At 39.6% G+C, this 21206-nt stretch overlaps 2 protein-coding genes across 8 annotated transcripts in view; one reads left to right on the forward strand and one right to left on the reverse strand.

The window, feature by feature from the left end:
- klhl21 (kelch-like family member 21) overlaps window positions 1-11727 on the reverse strand; it is a 40731-nt gene extending 29004 nt beyond the window's left edge. Inside the window, exon 1 of one of the 5 annotated variants that reach the window (XM_059952138.1) lies at window positions 11686-11727. The gene's annotated coding sequence lies outside the window, so the exon portion shown is untranslated. Of the gene's footprint in view, window positions 1-10435; window positions 10549-10625; window positions 10761-11685 lie in introns of those variants that run through there. The other 4 variants (XM_059952143.1, XM_059952140.1, XM_059952139.1 and 1 more) reach the window with 4 other exon arrangements.
- On the forward strand, window positions 10999-21187 carry phf13 (PHD finger protein 13). Of its 3 annotated transcripts, XM_059952144.1 has the most exons (6): window positions 11105-11200; window positions 11854-11891; window positions 13696-13797; window positions 15380-15977; window positions 18107-18334; window positions 19342-21187. In XM_059952144.1, the coding sequence occupies exons 1-5, from the start codon at window positions 11167-11169 to the stop codon at window positions 18331-18333; spliced, it is 999 nt and encodes a 332-aa protein (XP_059808127.1). In that variant the 5' UTR covers window positions 11105-11166; the 3' UTR covers window position 18334; window positions 19342-21187. The 3 variants fall into 3 exon arrangements, with proteins under 3 accessions (XP_059808130.1, XP_059808127.1, XP_059808129.1); XM_059952147.1 differs by lacking the exon at window positions 11105-11200 and adding an exon at window positions 10999-11064 and having other exon boundaries at window positions 18107-21187; XM_059952146.1 differs by lacking the exon at window positions 11105-11200 and adding an exon at window positions 11307-11431 and having other exon boundaries at window positions 18107-21187.
- Window positions 21188-21206: the final 19 nt, after the last annotated feature.

The raw sequence follows: 21206 nt of genomic DNA on the forward strand, positions 1-21206 counted from the left end.
AGTATCCAAATGTTTACATCTTCATTGTCCAGATGTTTCAGGGATGAATGAAGAACCAATGAAATGGCAGGTGCTGTGGACCTGTTGTGACAGTAGGCAAATTGGAAGAGGACCCAAGTAGCTTCTCAGACAGGAGTTGACTTGTTTTATCACCAACTTCTCAAAGCACATCATCACATTGGATCTGTTACCAAACGATCGTCATTGAGGCACGTTATCACGTTCTTCTTGGGCACCAGTATAATTGAAGCCTGCTTGAAGCAAGTGGCTTCCTCATTCTGCTGAAGTGACAGGTTAAAGATATTGGTGATGCAACATGCAGGTATTTTTTGCCTCACACTCAAGCTTCCAAGGGACTTCGATACTTCCAGTGCCACGAGTGGTTATTCTAAACAACTCTGGACAACAAGATTTTAATCTCTTCACCATTGAAGTCTTTACCTTCAGTTGATATAGGCTTCTTTGCAATTTCCCCCACTTTATAAATCCACTCCATGTTGACTGAACTTTGTTACTAAATTTTGTTTAACTACTCTGTGAACATCCATGAGATGTTTATTACTTTTAAAGGTGACTGACAGCATCAAGCTTTACACTCATACCTCAATCCTATTGGCAACCAATGCCCACTAGTGCAGTGCATCTTGGAAAATCATTCAGCACCTACTTCAAGCAAGGGTACAGCTAATTATTACTTCTACTCTTAGAATGAAGACAATGAGCCCCAATCTAGACAACCTAATACAGCACAGACTGCCAAACCTGAAATTTCCAGCTCATTTAACTTTGCAGGCATGGATGCTGCAGACAAAGCCAGTTGTATCTGTTTGTGGTTGTTCACAGAAGTGGTAATGGGGTTTCATGAGCTGCTAATGTTTCCACTCCAAGTGCCCAATGTTCATGTACCCGTCCTGCCACCAATAAAATTAAAAGCTTATACATTTCATTAAGCCATCAACGGTGAAACCCAGCAACCCAAGGAAAAGTTGTCAAAAAAATTAATTAGCTGGAATCAGACTGACAGAGAGCTTATTTATAAAATAAAACAGCATTTTTTCCATAGATTTCCACAAAAAACACCATCTGTGTTGTTCCACCTCTGGAGAGAGAGAACAATGAAAACTAATGTTTACACGCCTCATCCTTAACAGGAATAAGCTTCTTTACTTGGAGTTTGTATAATTCTTTTAAAAGTAAAGTTTCTTCTCCTCCACCCCCAACTTGTGCCAATAGATGAACTCAGAAACCACACTACAATGTGGGGAGATCCGTTAGTGGTTTATAAGATCACTTGTTGATTCAAGTTGAAAAGGTTCCTTTATTTATTATAATTTGTACATCTTTAAACTGGAGGAAATTAAGGCATCACCCATAGGTAGAGAACATCTGCAAATTTTAGCTTCTTAATAAATAATTAACAATCCAAAGTGCCAGAGAAAGAAAAAAAGAAAATTGTTTGAGGGAAATACTGTCTAACTGTAAATCAGCAGTATTTTAAGTTTATCAATTTATAAACATGTTAAATGTAAGTACAAATATTTTGGCTGTTGTTGGTGTCTCACATTCCGGAAATCTGTTTATATTTGCTTTTAATGTTGACTATGCTGAAATTTGACTTACACATAAAAAGGTGATCTTAAGTGCATACATGCAATGTTTTAAATTAAATAATTATTAATTATAAATAATTATTAATTAAATAATACTACACAAAGTTTGCCTACTTAAAACAAAGTGTGAAGTACTGCTCATCTTCACAATGAATCTCCCATGCCATGAATAAACCCATCAAAAGCACAAATTACAGAAAGTTACGGAATAAATAAATAAATATTTAAAGCAGAACGGAGAGATACAATCACAGAGAGCAGGCATTCCCACCCTTTTTTACCATTGGCTGAGGGGCCTGTGGACCCCAGGTTGGGAACCCTGGCCGACAGGGAAAACAGCAAGTCCAGTAGATTCAACAAGTGAGAAATCAAGGATGAATTTAAAGCTTTAATTAACACGTCTATGAAATTAATGTAATTAATGAAATACGATTGTAAGATGAGCAGGACTGGCAACTTTATAACCCAGAGTATCAGCGAGATGGTGGGGGGGGGGGGGGGGAAGAGAAAAAGGAAAGATGGTATTGCACTGTTCATCAAATATTGCATTACTTCAGTAGTGTTCTAGAAAGCTCTTCAAATGAGGCCATAAATGGTAAGTTAGAAACAAAAAAACAATGTCACTCTGCTGGGTCTGTATTACAAAGCTCCCAACAGTTCATAGGAGGGAGAGGAACAAAGACATTGGACGTTATAATCATACTGGGCGATTTCACTGGGATTGCCTTTTTGTTAAAGGTTCTGAATGGGAAAATTCTTCTGAGCACAGTAAGGGGGTAAACTCTGAATGAAGCTTTATCTTGCAGAATCTATCTAGTCAAGTGGAAGGAGGGTTATTGGGGAACATAACTCCAATGAGGTGCAGGTACTCAGATTTATTTGTCTTTTTAAATGGTTATGGTAAAGCATAGGGTTGGACCAATAACAAGGATTGTAAAATTGGAAGACTAATTTCATTAACATAAGGGAGGACTTGGCAAGGGTACATTGGGAGCATCTACTTGCAGGTCTACATCTACACAGCAGGTAGCATTCCAAGGGGAAAGAGCACGATTTCAAGGCAAACATGTTTCTGTAGGGGTCATGAATGGTCACCAGGTAAATCTGAAGACTTTCTACAGTACAGTAAGGGCAAAAGAGTAACCAGAGAAGTGGTCCCATTAAGGGCAATGGAAGCCATCTGTGCATAGAGCCAGAAGGTATAGGGAAGGTCTGAAGCAGTTTTTTTTTAAAAAAAAGTATTCATATAAATTACAGCCTTTGTAGTTGAAAAATCCATTGAAAAAGGAAAATGGCAAAAGTCTAGTACAGATCTCCATAAAGATGGGATACTCATTGGAGGTGGATGAGTCTCCAAGTCCAGGTGGGATTTACTGCAGGATACTACAGGGAGCAAGGAAGACACTGCTGGGATTTTTAAATCTTTGCTGGACACAAGTGACTGGAGGATAGCAAATGTGGCAGGAAAGACTGGTAAAGATAAACCTCTGAGCTTAACATTGGTGGTACAGAAGATACTGGAAAACATTCTGTAGGAGAGGATTAACATTGGAAAGGCAGGGAAAGCCAACATGGCTTGGCAATAGGAATCAGAAGGTGAGAGTTGTTATTATGATCGAATATCATGGATTTCCCCAACAAAGTAACAAAACCCATGCAGTTTGTCATGTATTAGAATTACTTGGATGTAGGAGGAAAAATTCACAGATGACAGATTGGCAGAATTGTTGACAGTGTGGAAGGCAAAGGCTGAAGAGATACTGATGGGTGGAATGGGTTGAAAAACAAACGGCAGATGGAGATTAATCCAGACAAATCTGCAGTGATGCATTTTGGGGCACTAAAGAAACTAGGTTAGGAACAATAAATGGAAGGGCTTTAGGGACTACAGAGAAACAGAGGCACAAGCCCATGGATCCTTTCAAGTGTCAATGATGTGATAGTGTTGAGAGAGGGCACAGAGGAAATTCACCAGGATGTTGCCTGGGATGGAGTAACTTAGTCACGAGAAAAGACTGCAGGAAGTAGATTTATTCTCCTTGGACTGGAGGAGGTTAAGACGGGGAATGACTGAGGTACAGTGGATTCTGGTTAATTGGGGCACATGGGACCAGTACATTTTGGTCCAATTAAGCATCTGTCTCAATTATCTGAAGTTTAATGGAAACAAGTTAAAAAGTTATAAAAAAGGCAAACTACTGTTTAACTGAGTTAAGAAAAAAATGTATTTAAATGAAATACAAAAGAAATTAGAATACTACCAATATTACTACAGCACTATAAAACTGTGTATTAGTTTTTAATGGTTACTAACAGAGGAATTCATTGAACATATGCTGGTGTGTTCTTTTGATTGACTATACACAAACACCTAGTGCAACTAATGGACTGCCTTCAATGCTTTAGTGCATGAAGTGATGTCATAATTCAACAATACATTTCCTGGCATCTTGTGTAGTCACTAGCTCAGGTTCAACTCTGTGACACTCATCACTTTCCTCATCTTCATATTCCCCACCTTGGTGTTTTGATACAATGCTTTCGATGATTGCATTCCCCCCCCCCCCAAATCTTCATTTCAACGGTTTCAAAAGGTACATTTAATATCAGAGAAATGTATACAATATACATCCTGAAATTCTTTTTCTTCATAATTCATTTTTTCATAGTAAAATTCAAGATGATTATTAATACCTTCAAATTTTGCCAAGTTCCTAACTCATTGTAGTAGTGAAATCATTTCATTTTCACTCCTGGCCATTTTGGGCATCTCCAAGCTTTAATGCTTGAAACCACAGTGAGCAAAACACTAATGAATTGTCTTGTTTATTTCTCATCATCCACAAACTGTAAAAGTTGAACCCTTAGACTCATTTCCTCGGCTGGTGAAGTAGATGTCAGTCCTTCATTTGCTTCAAGAATGTGGTTCACCAACTTTCTGCGATACAGCGCCTTTAGATTTTTTGATTGCCATATCCATTGGTTGTACCAAGGATGTTGTATTGGCAGGCAGAAATTCCAGCTGGATGTTTCTCCAACATTCTACGTTAGGGTATGCTGTACAATTGTCCACAAGCAGAAGAATTTTGCTTAATTTCCACTGTAGCTCCATATCCCAAATTATGAGCCATTTCTTAAAAATTTCAAAAGTCATCCACACATTTTATTAGCATAAACTTGCTTGATAAACTATTCTTCTTAGCCTTAAAGCATCAAGGTTTAATACTTTTCCAACTAACCAACTATTTGTTTTTAGCAGTTTTTGACATATGAATATAAAGACTGTGTGAACACACAACAGTTCCGTAATCCATGGGTTTCTTTGAACTTGATAATACTGCATGCTTGCAGCAAAGAGAACCATTCAGTGTGGCATGATTAAAAAAAAGGCCTGCTTCATCGACATTGTAGGTATCATCTGCACAAAATTTTTGAAGAAAGTCGGGGAGTTTTGTAGATTTCCATGTTTCTGCATCACCTTTCTTGCCATGAATTTTCTTGATTTTAATGTGTACCTATATTTCCATTTAGACAACCAACCATCTGTTGCTTTAAAGTCTTTGTGACCCAGCTTCTTAGCTAGCTCCCCTGACCTGCTTTTTAACACTGGTCCACTGTCAAGCACACCTTGTCCAGTTTCAATGGTGTCTTCAACATCTGGATCCTTACCTTCACACTTTCATTTTTATTGAGAGACACACAGCATGGAGTAGGCTCTCCCGCCCCAGCAACCCCTGATTCAATACTAACCTAATCACGGGACAATTTACAATGACTAATTACCTTACCAACTGGTCCGCCTCTGGACTGTGGAAGGAAATTGGAGTGTACAGAGAAAACCCATGCACTCCACGGGAAGGATGTACATTCTCCTTGCAGGTGACATCAGAATTGAACTCTGAACTCCAACACTGAGTCATAATAGCTTCGTGCTAACCACTGCGTTACTGTGGTGCCATACTGTTTTTGGGATGTTTCCTGTTGACCCTCGTGTAATGCCCATTCTTCTCACAGTTTATTCTTGCTGATGCATCAAGCATGAAATTGTAGATTTCGGCACTCCAGTTACCTCTGCCAGCTGATGAAGCGCAGTGTTAGGCTGATGGCTTTTAATTTGGTCCAGTAAGGTAATTTTTTCAGCTAAGGTTAAAGGCTTTCATGGCATCTCAACAAGGATCAAAATAAAAAATATCAAAAATCACTGCTTTTTGAATTCGCTTCCATCGACCCAAATGGGTAACATAACGTAAGCACACCGCAGCTGCCACAACTGTTTGCTCTCACAGTCTAACGGCCACACGAGTACATGTGACTGACCTTCTCCTGCCCAGTTAAGCGGCATAATTTCTCAAGTAAATGAAGGGAATCTTGGCTATCTTCTTGATTTGTTTCTTTTTCTTTAAGAGTTGTCCTAAATAAGTTACTGCCCAATTAACCGGAATCCACTGTATATGAGGTATATGTAGATTGAAGAAAGCATTTACCCCATAGCAGAAGTAGATAAAACAAGAGGATATTACCTTAGAGTGAGGGGGAAGAGAGGTGGAGGGGATATCAGGGAGACCTTCACCCAGAGAGTGGCAAGACCTGGAATGCACTGCCTGAGAGAGTGGTTAAACTGATTTACTGTTGGCATTTAGAAGTGTCTACACAGCACTTGAATCACTTAATCACGGAAGACAGCAGACCATGTGTGCTGTGCAATGGGATTCATTCAGAAGGCTACCTACTGATCAACGTTGATGATTTGGGCTGAATGAACTGTTTCCATGCAAAACAAAAGATCACAGTACCATTCCTGGCTCAGCTGCATAGGGACAGAAGAGTGTCAACTGAACAATACATATTGGAGCTTTATAACCTTCAAGGGAAATACACTGATGTGCATAAATCATGGAGTAATGATAATGTGTGATTTCAATTCAAATTTATATCGGGATAGCAATAACATTATGTAAAGAAGGTTGTAGTTTCTGGAATGTGTTCAGGAGTATGTTCTTGATTGGTATAGTTCTGTCCAAAGGAGGAAGGTAATGGAGGAACATCTTGGATGAGTGACCATGATTTTCTAAAGCTTCGAATATATACAATTACAAGTTAAAATGATCAGTCGGAGAAAGGACAACTTCAATGATTTGGGAACCAATATAGCATAGGTAAATGGAATCAAAGCTTGCAAAGAAAATTATAACTGAAAATCAAAATATTACAGATACTGAAATTTTTAAATACAAAACTTATAGACTTTGCTTTCACACTTTCCAAAAAAAAATCACAAAACCTAATCAACAGTTTCACATTATATTGCAGTGCAAGATCTTTGTGAACTTTCTTAACCTACCTGTGGCCCATTGTAGCATCCTGACAACTTACTTGCTAACCTATAAGCAAATCCAACAACCAAACCTCTGATGCCTTCACTCAAGTTGTTCATAGAAATGAGAAAAGTCCACACTCCAGCACCGATACATTTTGCAAACCAGAAAAGGAATGTACCCTTTCTTGTCATTCATAAGTAACCTCTACACAATGAATTTTTTTTTCAGTAATAATCTTTGAATTTGAATTGAATTTATTTAAATCTTACATCCATCCCACAACGTGAGGGAGTAAAAATCTTTGCTTTATGACTCCATCACAATGTACCAACATGAGAATTTATAAGTCTAATGGCTTGTAAATTGATGTGGTTCAGAGAGTGACAGATCAAAAACAGGCTCTTGGGCCCATTGAGTCTGTGCTAGCCATCAAGAACCTACTTACACTAATCCAAGATTACTCCTAGTTTCCCCCCAGATTCCTCTCAACTCCCCCATATTCTACCACTTACCTACACTTCAGGGCAATTTACAGGGGCCAATTAACCTACCAACCCGCACATCTTTGGAAGAATTGGGAGCACCTAGAAGAAACCTAACCAGTCACAGTGAGAGCATGCAAACTCCAAACATCAAAGATCAGGACTGAACCCCAGTTGTGGAACCATAAGCAGCTCTTTACAGCACCGCCACTGTACCTGGAGGGTGCCCACAATTTCCCTTTCACAGGCCTATTTTGACTTTGCATAATTACATTGAATTTTTCAAACTGCCCTGTTACACCTTTAACAATAGCTTCCAATATTTTCCCAACAACAGAATCAAAGTTCAAATTATTATCAAGGTATGTATATGTCACCACATACAACCCTGAGATTTATTTTATTATCTCTGCACAACTACATACACAGTACATATAAAGAAACACAATAAAGTCAATGAAAAACAAAGACAAAAAAGACACACAAAAAATAAACTGTGAAAATACAAAAAGAAAAACAAATAATAATAATAAATAAATCTGAGAACATGAGCTGTACAGTCCTTGAAAGTAAGTCCACAGGTTGTAGAATCAGTTCAGTGCTGAAGGGAGTGAAGTTATCCATGCTGGTTCAGGAGCCTAATGGTTGAAGGGTAATAACAGTTCTTGAACCCGGTGGTGTGGCTCCTGTACCTCCACTCCAATGCAAGCAGTGAGAAGACAGCATGGCCTAGATGGTGTGGGGCCTTGATGATGGATGCTGTTGACTTGTGTCAAGCTAACAGGCTGTAGTTTCCCACGTTTCATCTCCCTCCTCTTTTGAGTTAAAGGTATTACAATGGGTTCCAAGAAAACAGGTTGATAGGTGATAGATTAAATTTAATGCTGTCAATGTTACGTTATAGGAAGAATGAGAGGCAATGTAAACGAGGTGGCACAGTTCTAAAAAATGGTACTGTTCAAGAACCAAGATCTGTGGTTACATATAGTTTGTTGAAACAACTCCAGATCAAGAAAAATGATTTTAAAAAATGGCCTTTATAAATGGTGGCGAGAGGGTGTACAGGAGCAAGATATGCCAACTAGTGGAGTGGTGTTGCAGCAACAACCTGGCACTCAACGTCCGTAAGACGAAAGAGCTGCCTGTGGACTTCAGGAAGGGTAAGACGAAGGAACACATACCAATCCTCAAAGAGATCAGAAGTGGAGAGAGTGAGCAGTTTCAAGTTCCTTGGTGTAAAAGATCCCAGAGGACCTAACCTGGTCCCAACATATTGATGCAGTTATAAAAAAGGCAAGACAGTGGCTATACTTTATTATGAGTTTGAAGAGATTTAGTATGTCAACAAATACACTCAAAAACTTCTATAGATGTACAGTACCGTGGAGAACATTCTGACAGGCTGCATCACTGACTGGTATTGGGTGGGGGGGGGGGGGGCAGTGCTACTGGACAAGACCAAAAGAAATTACAGAGGGTTGTATATTTAGTTAGCTCCATCTTGGGTACTAGCCTATAAAGTACCCAGGACATCTTCAAGGAGCAGAAAGGCAGCTTCCTTTATTAAAGACCTCCAGCACTCAGGGCATGCCTTTTTCTCTCTGTTACTATCAGATAGGAGGTACAGAAGCCTAAAGGCACACACTCAACGATTCAGAAACAGCTTCTTCCCCGCTGCCATCAGATTCCTAAATGGACATTGAACCCTTGAACGCTACCTCACTTTAATATATATTATTTATGTTTTTGCACTATTTTTAACCTATTCAATATACATATAAGGTAATTGATTTATCTTCTATATTATGTATTGCAATGAACAGCTGCTGCTAAGTTAACAAATTTCAGGACACATGCCAGTGATAATAAACCTGATTCTGATGGGATGCAGAGAGCAAGTCCGTACAGCTACATTGTCTTAACAGAAGAGTTTGTGAACAGTATCGTATTCATTTCCAGCCACACTTCAATAAAGATTAAAGTGCATTGGAAAGGGTGCATAAGAGATCTGGTAAAAGTATTTCCGGGATGAGGGACCTTGGTGATGTACAAGGACTGATGCTGGGACTTGCTTCTCGGAACACTAACTCTGACCGGAAATCGGATAGAGGTATTTAAAATCGTGAAGCATACCGTTGCAGAAGGGTTCCATACTGCGGAGGGAGGGAGAGCGGGGCAAAGAATGAAGATGATTGTGACAAAGGAAACAATGTAGCAAGCGAATAAAATCTGGATGCATCTTAAGTCAAATTCAGAATCAATTGCAGTCATCAAAAAGGAATCGGAAAAGCATCTAAAAATATTTGCAGTGCTAGTACTGTATTTGCAGAGAGCAGCTGGATCGTGCCTCTACCGCTTCGACGGGCCGATGGCCTCCATCAGCGCTTAACTGTCCTGTGGTAGGTTTGAAGTGAAAATATTCCACACTCGGAAACCAGCCACGCAAAGACCCGCCACTCATTCCTTCCCTTACTCCAGAATCATCTGACTCCCATCCCCCATGAAATCTCAGGCCTTTAAGTCATTCTCCGGTATTCTATATTTAACCCCCCAACATCTCAACTGAATTGGAATAACAGGCAAGCTTAATGTTGAAAAACGAAATCACTACAATATTAATTTGTAAATAAATTCCCGAATTAATAAAAATTAATAAATAAACCTGGCGGAACTATAACAATCAGCTATTTTTATAAAAATCTGGGTAAATTAAAGCCAAAAATAGCCCACACGTACGAACAAGGGAGAGTGAATGAGAGACTCGGAATCTCAGAAGGGCACACGTCACCAGAAATACCCTGTCGCTGTCTCCCCAACACGTGGATATCCCAAATCCACAAGATACTGGAATCTCGATACGACCTCATCATTAAGAGCAATGATTAGCAATACAAAGCAAAAAAACCACAATCCCTATTCTTTAGAAAAAAAGAAATACACAATTTAAAACTATTCCTGCGTATTGAACAACAGCAAAATAAAAATAACAGTAAGGTATAAATTTTCCCGGTTAACCCTCGGCTACCTGGAGGTGCAGGCTATATTGCTGGAGGGAGGACATGGGAGACCGAAGAGACGACGAAACTGACGGGCTCAGTTTCCTGGCGCGTCTGGGATTTCTCTGCTCTGCCCCATTCCCCGCCCCTGCAACAAGAGCGGGGAGGCAGTCCCGAGAAACGACGTAGAAAACGAAGAGTAAAATCAATTGCACTTACCGGAAATCTTAACTCGATAGCTTCACGACCAACTAACCTCGTCAACCCCCTTTCTATACTTTAGAAATAAATTTGGAGATAAGGGTGGGGGAAAAAAAAACTTATTGCAAATTCCAGTTTGCAACTATTTCTGGGGGTTGGTCCGGTCACAAACATAAACCAAAGAAAGGAGGGGGTAAAGGAGAAGGAGAGACTCCTTATTTAACCTGAAACTATGAGTTCACAGTAAACAAAATAACATAGATAAGTCTAATTCTAAATATAATTAATATATATGTATGAATCCAATTGTTTTAGTTAATGTTTTAAGAAGATGAATGGACGCTTCCTACACCCCTCCCCCCCGGACTGGGAATAGAATGGTTGGGGCTTCATTTGCATGGAGATTAAGGGTTGACATCAGGATTTTGTTACATTGTATCATTCGGACCGGAGAAAGGTATCCATTTATTTTTAATTATAATTTTCTTTCTTCGATAGCGATTAAATTTTGCAAGGATACCGTTAGAGCCTCGAATGTGGGAAATCTTTTTATTCAGAAATGACAAACCGCACCGCCAGGGGATCTTTCCAAGGTGGGCTCCAGATCCTGGAATTTTCCCCCCTTTCTAAATGCTATGGTCAAAGGATTCAAAACTAACTTTATCCCTTATATAGAAGCTTTCTTTTGGGAGATCGCCGGCAAAAAAAAATAAACCACCATCGTCAATATTATGTGGGGATTTTCTCTAATTGGAGGCGGGATCAACGTTTATCTCGTATTCATTTATCGGAGAAAGAGAGGGAAATGGCAGCATCGATTCGAAGTATCAGTAGCGACTCTTTTTTTTTAATATATTTTAGTTGTGTGCAGACACTTTCCTGTGTTTAAATCGGGAGGCTTCTAGTATAGGATCCTCCCCAGCACTCCACACCAATCTGGGCTCGTTGCTTTAACTGTAAACCGGCTTTCGAAAAGCTTCCAACGCGATTAAATTCCAGTTTAATATCAGACTTAATATGTGCAGGAATAAAATGAAAGAAAAGGGTTAGGGAAATTCGGGTAACTTTTAAATTTGACCTGCCGCCGCCGCCGCCTCCTCTTCCTCCTCCATGGCGATTCTCTCTCCCCCCCCCCCCCCCCCCAACCCTGAACTCGTTTGGTTCGTGGCAGGATTATGCTTCGCTCGCTCAAATCTCTTCAGTAGAGGAAAAATCTATGATTATTGTATCTTTTTTATAATTATAGAGATGGATTCTGAATCGCCTTCAACTTTCGACTCGGAGGTAAGATCTGATTTAAACAGCATTGAGGTTGGGGGTGGGGCGGTTGAAGATTATGGTATCTCCTTGTGTTTGATTTTCGTGTATATATAAAATCAAGAAATTCCACTTATAAGATGAAAATTTCCGTCGATTTCTGTCGGCAGGCGATTCGATTTCAGACCCTAAGGTTTCGGAGTATAGTACAGCGCCTTGCGCCATCTTGTTGATTTGCATATATATTTAAACCCCTTAATAATCGGAGAGATAGGTTGGCGATAACGTGTCGCCCACCGCCCTTTCATTGCTGCCTGTCTGAAGTTGGGGATTTGTTGGGGGGGGGGGAATGTTTCCATTTTAGACCGGTTTTTAAAGTCCTCCCTTCATATGTCTGCTGCCTGTCTGTCCCTCGGAGATCGCCAATCCCTGTGTGTTTTTTTAAAAATAATGAATATTCGCCATCTTGCCTCTGACCCTTCCCTTTTTCTGTCTTCCCCCTTTTTGAAAATAATAATCTCATTTTCCTAGTTAATGGTTCGTGCATCTACTGTCCTCCGCTCTTCTCCCCCTCAGCCCCGAACTCCTACAACACCCCACCCGTCACTATCTTAAGTAATTTCACCAATGCTTGAATGTCCCTACTTCCATGTATTTTTCAAAAAATCCTTTCGGCGGTACCCTGGGTGGCAACTTAATTCAGTCAAATATAAAGATTTACTACTAATAAATTGTATTAAAATATACAAGGCTAAATCGGCCCCTTTGTTTGTACAGTCACTCAGAGCTGTTGTATAAGATGGACCCCCTTGGATTTGTTAATTCCCACCGTATAAAATGTGCACGTTTGTGTGCAACCGAGCAGATCAGCCCCGGGGAAGTATTAAAAGTGAGATTTGATGGAAACGGATGCTTGCCAGGGTAGCTCAGCTTTAAATCTGTAGTGCCGTATATACAATGTTTAGACCGAGAAGTTACGATGTAGGTGGCATTTTACAACTGGGGAAATGAGCGTTTATCTCCAGTTGAAGTCGGCACTCTCCGCGCTAAGCTAAATTACGCACAGGTTGATAAAACACGGTGCTGTTAAAGTCTTGAGTGCCAGGATTGTGGACACTGGCTTTAATGGTTTCTGATGTCACCAGTTCCCCTTCTCCACATTTCACTGACAAAATCGAGTTCAGTTTACAGTTTTTCTCCACACAGTTGGGAGTTGCACAGATTTCCAGTGGTAGCTTGGTTTACTTGATGCATTTAATATCATTTTACAAATGCCTAATTGTATTTTTGGGACAAACTCGTTGAGCTAGCAATGTTAAGCAACACACAGGATGCTAGAGGAGTTCAGCGGGTGAGGTAGTATCTCTGGACAGTTGTCCAGATTTCTGCAAAACTTAGAGCATCAAAAAAAAAAGTGCGGGAGGAACTCAGCTGGTCAGGCAGCACTTGTCGGGGGACTGACATAATCGTCTGCAAAATTTCGGCCTGACAGAAGAAAAGTCCTGCAATGAATTCAGCTGACAATTAACAGAAATCAGTTTGAAAACTTCATTCACTGTGGCACAATAATGGCTGACACAAAGCAATAATCTGCTTCGCCCACACCATCCCTGTAAAACACTATAGTTTAAAATGGTTAATAGCAGAAACTGTACCTCATTGATTAGAGAAAGTAATGTTTGGAATATTAATGAGGTAAGGGAAAAAGGCAGTGAAGAGGACTCAAAATACATTTTAAGACTGCTGACTACCAATACACATCCAGGGTGCCACTGATCTAGTGTTGAATAAATACATTGCTAACCTTCTTTGTCTCTCTGAATCTTACCAGGATTACTCCCCATCTGATAAGAGGAGCAGAACAGTGGAAGACTTTAACAAATTCTGCACTTTTGTGTTGGTTTATGCTGGGTATATCCCTTGTCCTCAGGAAGTGAGTTTTGGTTATTCTTACTACAATTTATGTACAGCTTGATGAGACCACATTTCTAATACTGTGTACAAATTTTGGTAATGCTGCCTGTTAAGAAATATACACTCAGTGGCCACTTTATTAGATGCAGGAGGGGAACCTGGTGTGGTCTTCTGCTGCTGTAGCCCATCCACTTCAAGGTTCGAAGTAATGTGTGTTCAGATTTGCTCTTCTGCACACCACTGTTGTAACATGTAGTTACTCGAGTTACTGTCATGTTCCTGTCAACTTGAACAAATCTGGCGGTTCTCCTCTGACGTCTCTCATTAACAAGGCGTTTTATTCATCCTCAGAACTGCCACTGGCTGGATGTTGTTTGTTTATTGAACCATTCTCTATAAACTCTAGAGACTGTTTGCATGAAAGTCCCCTGAGATATTCATTCCACAGTCAAAGTTACTGAGATCACACTTCTTCCCCACTCTGATGTCTGGTCCAAACAACAACTGAACCTTTATACATTAAGTTGCTGCCACATGATTGACCGATTAGATATCTGCATGAATGAGCCGGTGTATCTAATAAAGTGAGTGCCACTGAGTGTAAACACCTGCTATGAAGATTTGTCAGGCTGGTTCCTGGGACGGTGAGTCACATCTGAGAAACTTGAGCCTTCCAGGTCTCTGGAGTTTAAAAGAATAAGAGATAACTTAATTGAATCAAAATTCCTTAAGGCAGTAGATATGGCAGCAAAATTAAGCCATTTAGCTCATCGAGTGTGGCTACTGTTCATTCATGGCTGATTTTTTAAAAACTCCATTCTCCTGTTTTCTCCCCAAATCTTGGAGATTGTGTACCCTTGAGAGCTATAAAGATTCAAATGCTGATTCCATACAGAATCCGCGATTTATATATTTCTGACTATGAGAGAAATTGATGGAGATGAGGAAGGAAAATGTTGAGGTGAATCAGCCTTGACCTCACTCATTTATGCCCACCTCTTCAGTCCCTCTGACAACCAACTGCCCATCCTCACTTAACTCCATTCTCAACTCCTCATCCTCTCCCTTCTTTCTCTTAGACACCTCTCACCCTTTACCTGTCCCCTCCTGCTCCCCCCCACCTTATTTAGTCTTCCCTTTATCTCTTGGCCAGCTCATTTCACTTCCCACTCACTGACTATGTCTTTCTTTCTTCATTCCTCTGACTCCTCCTGAATTTCTCTATCTTCTCCTTTTCCATGCTGCCCCCACCCCCCAAACCATGGTCAAAACAAATTTTAACCAGATTCTGCAAAAATCATGCAAGTAACAGGCTGTACCAAAATGATCCATTTTCATTGACAGAAATGTTACTGTCTCAGGTCATGGATTCAAAAGTAATTGTGTCAGGGCTAAAGAAAATTGATGCATACCCCAAGTAGCCCGCTCCCATTCTCCATTCAGCTCAAGACTGTCAGCCCAGATTGTGTGCTCATGATTTTTAAGTTGGATTTGATCTCACATCTTTCTGAGTGTTAGATGAGAGTTCTTTCTATTGAACAATGCTAGACTCCTGTTTATTCTTTGACCTGATAAGATGTGTTGCCTTTTTATCTTTTCAGGATTTGCCTCTACGGACCAGCTCCAGTCCTCCTAACAGCACAGGCAGTACAGCAGATAGTGAGCCCTGGGATCTTCGCTACAATGATCTTCCATTGTCTGTTCCTTCCAAGGCTAAACGCAGGAAAACTCTAACAAGCTTCAAGCGAGCCAAACCTTATTCATTTCTTAAGCATCACAAATCTGGAGGCTTCCTGCTGCCTGCCTTCAATCGTAGGAAGTCTGACAAGATGAAGAGGAAGCACAAGGTGAGGACAAAAGAGGAAAGCCCGAGGATAGAACAGCACATCGAGGAACCTGTCAAGCAGGAATCACCCAACCTGGATCCAGTGATCAAACAAGAACTCACTGACCATGCTGCAGTGGACACAGCACCAGTTCCTATTAACACAGTATCTCTTGCCCCTGAGCCCCTCACAGACTTCCCAAGCAAAGGCCAGGACAGTTCTTTTGTGCCAGTTACTGCAACAGAAACAATAAATGAGACGGTAAAAAGTGAAAAAGTGGAACGACACAGAACTGTTTTCCGTCAGGGAAAGCAGGTTGTGTTCAGGGATGTGGATACAACAGGCAATGACGAGGATATCATGGTGGATTCTGGTGAGTGCCATATACTGATGGCTGTTACTGATGGTCATGCTTGGGTGTATGTATCTGTGTCACAGACTCAATGTATGTCTTCTGCTTTGGCTGGTACATCTGTTCAAACCTGAGAGTGGGTTGTGCGGACAAGTAATGTCCCCTGGCATGACCGGGTTAACTGAGGTGATACATGTCTGTCCATAGTGATGTGTAATCATCAATGGAATAACGTACCGTGACAAATATACAGATAGGTGGTTTATTTTCAAACTATTAATACCAAAACTAACAGCAGATTATATGATTTACAAATTCATAACAATTAAGCATTAACCCTTAAGGATTGTGACAAAGGCCAGCTTCTGATTGCCAGACCCATGTAATGAATGGTACCTCAATTCTTGGGATATATTTGTAATCTCTAGGAACTGGCAAGGATCAGGACATGATTTTTGCGTTTGGATTAAATATGTCATAAACTTGCAAATAACTAGTGACAGCCCTCGTTTTATTGCATGGAGCCCGTTCATTATTATCTTTGGTTCGTGTGTTTGGCAACTACTTATGCATCACAAATGCAAATAGACTGAAAGGTTCACTTATTAATCCCTGTCATTTAGTGTACATCATGTAGTAAATTCTGGAGTTAAATTTACAAAAACTAAATGGCATGCTCTCTTCATGAGCAATCATGTCCAAAACTCTATCTCTAGAACGTTGATTGGGTTTGATTCTATTGCTGTTTGGTGCATACCAGCTCCTCCCTCCCTCCCTTCACCTTTTTCTTTAGTATATAAATTAAGCCACTTGGAATTTAAACTTGTGGGGAAATCACATCCAATCTTTTTTAGATGGCAATTACAATTGTACAGGCATCTTCCAGTAGAGGGCACATGAGCGATCTCTTTGTACCTCAATTAATAACAAGACTAGTTTTAACTTGCTTTGAGCCATTCTTCAGATCAACAAACTCTGTGACAACTTGAGATCTTCTTCGTTAGTTAGTAAGACCTTATGTATTTACACACTAAGCCAATTCTTCACTTGATGGTTATTGGGCAGAGTTGATTCCCTTTTTGCTCTGATGTTAAAAGTAATTATCATTCAGATTATGTATGATCTATTCAGAGTATGTAAGATAATAAAATGTTTGATCTGATAGAAAGAATTTAAATAGAAATTGTTTGTTTTAGTGATGAGCAGGAGTTCTCAATTTGGGATCCATGGACCATTTGGTTAATGGTAAGGGTCCATGGCTTTAAAATTTTTGGGAACCCCTGGTCTGGAACAAAAGGGAACAACTTTGACATTAGAACTTGGCTGTTAAGGATAATCTGGAAGCAAGTCACACAAGGGTATAGAAAGTCTATAGAAAACTGTAATTAATTATTTCAATTAATCTTTAACATCAGGATATTGAAAGTTACATTTCAAAGCATATTAATAGGTCAGCCCTGATCTATCTAAACTGTGGAACTCTTAGTCATTTTCATTCGCTCTCACACCTTTTTTTTTGATATGACAGCTGTTACCCCAACCTATTTCCACAGATGTAGTAATTATCAGAAAAGCTGAAGTTTGGTCAAACAGTCAAAGTAGAGGTGGTTCTGCTCAACTTAGGACTGAGAAATATTGTTGTCCATGGCCATTGATTAATGTAAATAAAGTAAGTCTTCTGCCTGCCCTTTCATGCTTCACTTCAGTGACTATACCAGACCCAATACAGTGCAAGGATAACATTTGCCTCTAGGTCAAGGCACACTCAATGCATTTGAACTAAAGATCTAGGCTTACACTTGCAGTGACAATACTGGGAAAGTGCAACATTGTTGTGAGTGTGGCATTTAAATTGAGATGGCAGACTGGATTTGCCTTCTAAGTTGGGTGTAAAAATAAAAAATTCCTAACCACTATACTTGTCAATATTTATCTCTTAACTGTCATTGGTTAACCTGTTTATTGTCACTTTGTTATATATGAAAACAGCTATGCACAAAGGAATATGTAGTTTTCTCATTCATAATAACAAATACAATCCAAATCAACTGTCAAGGAGTTCCTCACCTTGTGAAAACTGATGTGGATATTTGCAAGATGTTATTACCTGATGTGAGATAATTAACTTTTGAAAGTTCTCCCCTGAACAGATGATGATTCTTGGGATCTGGTGACGTGTTACTGCATGAAGCCATTTGCTGGACGTCCAATGATAGAGTGTAATGAGTGTGGTACCTGGATCCACCTGTCCTGTGCCAAAATCCGCAAATCCAATGTCCCGGAGGTGTATGTCTGTCAAAGGTGCCGAGACTCCAAATGCGATATTCGACGATCAAACAGGTCCCGGACCGGCTGCAGAAAGCACTTCCTTGACTGAGGTGTCAGAAGCTTTTTCTTGATTTGTTTTATACCTGGGAAAGAGAAAAGAGAATCTTGAAATGATAATGAGGCAAAAAACAAGCCTGTTTTTAAGACAAAAGATCCTGATGGACTTGCTTGGAGACTTCCACCCATTCATGCAAGAATTGCCTGCTTTTTTGACTTTCTTTCTGCACACCCTCATGGTTTCCATTTCAGAACCTACAAGACTACTATATCAATGATAGTCTTGGCTAGTCCATCATGGGATGGAATTTGGGCATTGGGGGTGGGGTGGTGTGGGAGGTGGGGGCAAACATGCCAACTACAAACAACATTTCCTTTACCCGTCTGAGCTTTCTGTTGGTTATCACCCTGACTCCACCACCCTCTGAGTACAAAATAAGAAAATCCACAAGAGAAAGTAAGGATGGCAATAATCTTAGTTCATCGTTCTCATCTTCCTTCCTCTGCACTCATTTGTTTCATAGTCTCAAGCAAACAAAAGGGGCCCAGTGCAATAGACAAAGCCTTAAAACACTCTAAATTGAGAAAGGGGGAAAAAGAATAAGTAATATGTTTAACTAGTAGCCTGGCATTTAACAGTGCAATAAAACCTAATAATGCTGTAAGTACACTGCAACTCTTTCATATTCAGTCAGTAAAGGTGGGTTAAAGTATCTTAATTTCCAGCCAGGATACACATTTGATACTATAGCACCTCTCTTCACAAGTGATGTTTGCCTTTTTATTTCATATTTCCTGAATTTTACTGTTGTATCAAGAGAAAACAATGCCCTTTTTGGTACCGACAATATATTTTGCCCACCTGCATTTAAAAAAAAAATCAATTACAATTGATCCAGGACTAAATATTCTTTCTGGAAAGGTAGATAACTGTGTTAGAACATTTGGTGGGTGGGTTCTCTTTTTTTGTAGTGTGACTGACATTACTAGAAGGGTTTGGAATGGGGAAAACAACTTGGAATTCTTTTTTTAAGGTTATTTCTTTTTTTTTATTTTTCAGAAAACTTTACACAGTTTCTGATGCCTAACATTTGGTACTTAAACTCCTACAGTGAGAAGGAGAAAATAAGATCTTTAGGAGCTAGTTTTTAAATGGTCATTGAATTAATTTCCATCTTTATGTTGTTTACAGACTATAACATTAAACTGCTGGTTGAAAGTTAGCTGTTTAAAAAGTCTGTTTACAATTAAGTTTAGACGTGCTGTATTTTTTAAATCATATCTGTTGATGGTACATTAAATCTGTTATGGCAACATACTGGAAATAATTCAGAATAGCAAGTCAAGTTAAAAGTTTATGTGAGTAGGAGATCACCATCTATTGAAGTGTCCCCATAACATTCATCTGTTTTTTTTTAATGTGGTCTTCTAGCTACGTGAAGGGGATTGTCTTTCTTGTGCAATGTTCCTTCTCTATATATTGCAAAATGTATATTGCCATAAAATATTGTACCTGCATTTTTATTTTCTGTTTTATCCTACGGATATTTGCCAATTTGGATCTTCTCAATCCTGACATTAGTAAACTCACTTACGAGAAACAGCTCCCAAACTTTTGCCTATGGATAAAGTAAATGAAATGAGAATTCTCCCCTTAATTTACATCTCACCTGCTTGCCCATCTTTGTTTTCTGTGTCTTACCACTATAACCAATGATCTAGGCTAGCTAGACGTAACTATGGGGATAAAAGATATAGTGGGTACAAAAAGATGTCTGACAATCAATCCCCTTTGCACTAATGCACACAAGATTAATTTGCCTCCTCAGTCACTCATTCAAATAATAAAAAATTTCATCCACCAGAATATTCTCTTTTCTCCCACCCCACCCCATATTTTGCCACTACAAGAAAAGTGTGAACTGGTCGTCTCCCTTGTCAATAAATCTACCTCCTCAAACTTACTGGGATGTGAGGAAACAATCATTTTATGAGGGGAAAAGCCCGTGTTCATTTCCCATTGAAAATCAGATAAGATTCTGAACCTTTAGTACCACACACAAAACGCTGGAGGAACTCAGCAGGTTAGGCAGCATCTATGGAGAGGAATAAAGAATCAACATTTCAGGCTGAGATGCTTCATCAGGACTGGCCCATAGATTCTGCCTGACCTGCTGAGTTCCTCCAGCATTTTGTATGTATTACTCTGGATTTTCAACATCTGCGGAATCTCTTGTCCCTTTAGTCCTTCCTAGTTGTGATTGCTGGCGTTTGCATTGTTGGACAATGAGCAAGGACAGAGATGAGGTCAGGTGTGTTAATCAGAGAGAATTAATTCACACACGCACGCACTCACTAAAGGCTTGAGATGTAAATAATAGCTGGAATGGCCAGCAGATGGAAGGTGACTGATCCCTGTAAAACTGTTGAAAGAAAGTCAACTTAATCAGGAGATAAAACCCATATCTGACACATATACAATTTAATTCATAAGGATCCCAGAAATCTATCGTAGTAAATCATAGTTGTAAAATGTTCCTTGGTATGTGATCAAAACTCATTTTATCACACTCTTCCAGAGGAAAACTTATCCTAGCCGCAACCCCATTTTAGTTACTTTAATGAGGGTGACTTTTATAAAGCAGCTTTGCAACTTTACAAGGACTGGTGGGTGCTTTTGCTCCCAATGGGAATATCTGCAGTACTTTGTCATGCAAGACTAACAAGTCTCTGATTTAGGGACGCTTTGCAGTGATGTTGCAAGGAATGTTGAAATGTCTCCATGGAAGGTTTATCAAAGCGGAACAAAGAAAACCTTGTTTCTGTGAAACTTTGTACGTGTATATCGGAAGTTATTTTGTAAATAAAGATTTAACTATTGGTATTTTAATTGATGAACCTGTTATGACTCTTTTTCCCTTTCTC

Source organism: Hypanus sabinus, chromosome 27 (assembly GCF_030144855.1).
Source record: "Hypanus sabinus isolate sHypSab1 chromosome 27, sHypSab1.hap1, whole genome shotgun sequence".
NCBI lineage: Eukaryota > Metazoa > Chordata > Chondrichthyes > Myliobatiformes > Dasyatidae > Hypanus > Hypanus sabinus.

Excerpts from the sequence above, each read along its gene's own strand:
- phf13 (XM_059952144.1), top strand. The coding sequence starts at position 11,167 with ATGACAAACCGCACCGCCAGGGGATCTTTCCAAG. Across the intron at positions 11,892-13,695 it reads CTTCAACTTTCGACTCGGAG|GATTACTCCCCATCTGATAA; the intron begins GTAAGATCTGAT and ends GAATCTTACCAG. Across the intron at positions 13,798-15,379 it reads ATATCCCTTGTCCTCAGGAA|GATTTGCCTCTACGGACCAG; the intron begins GTGAGTTTTGGT and ends TTATCTTTTCAG.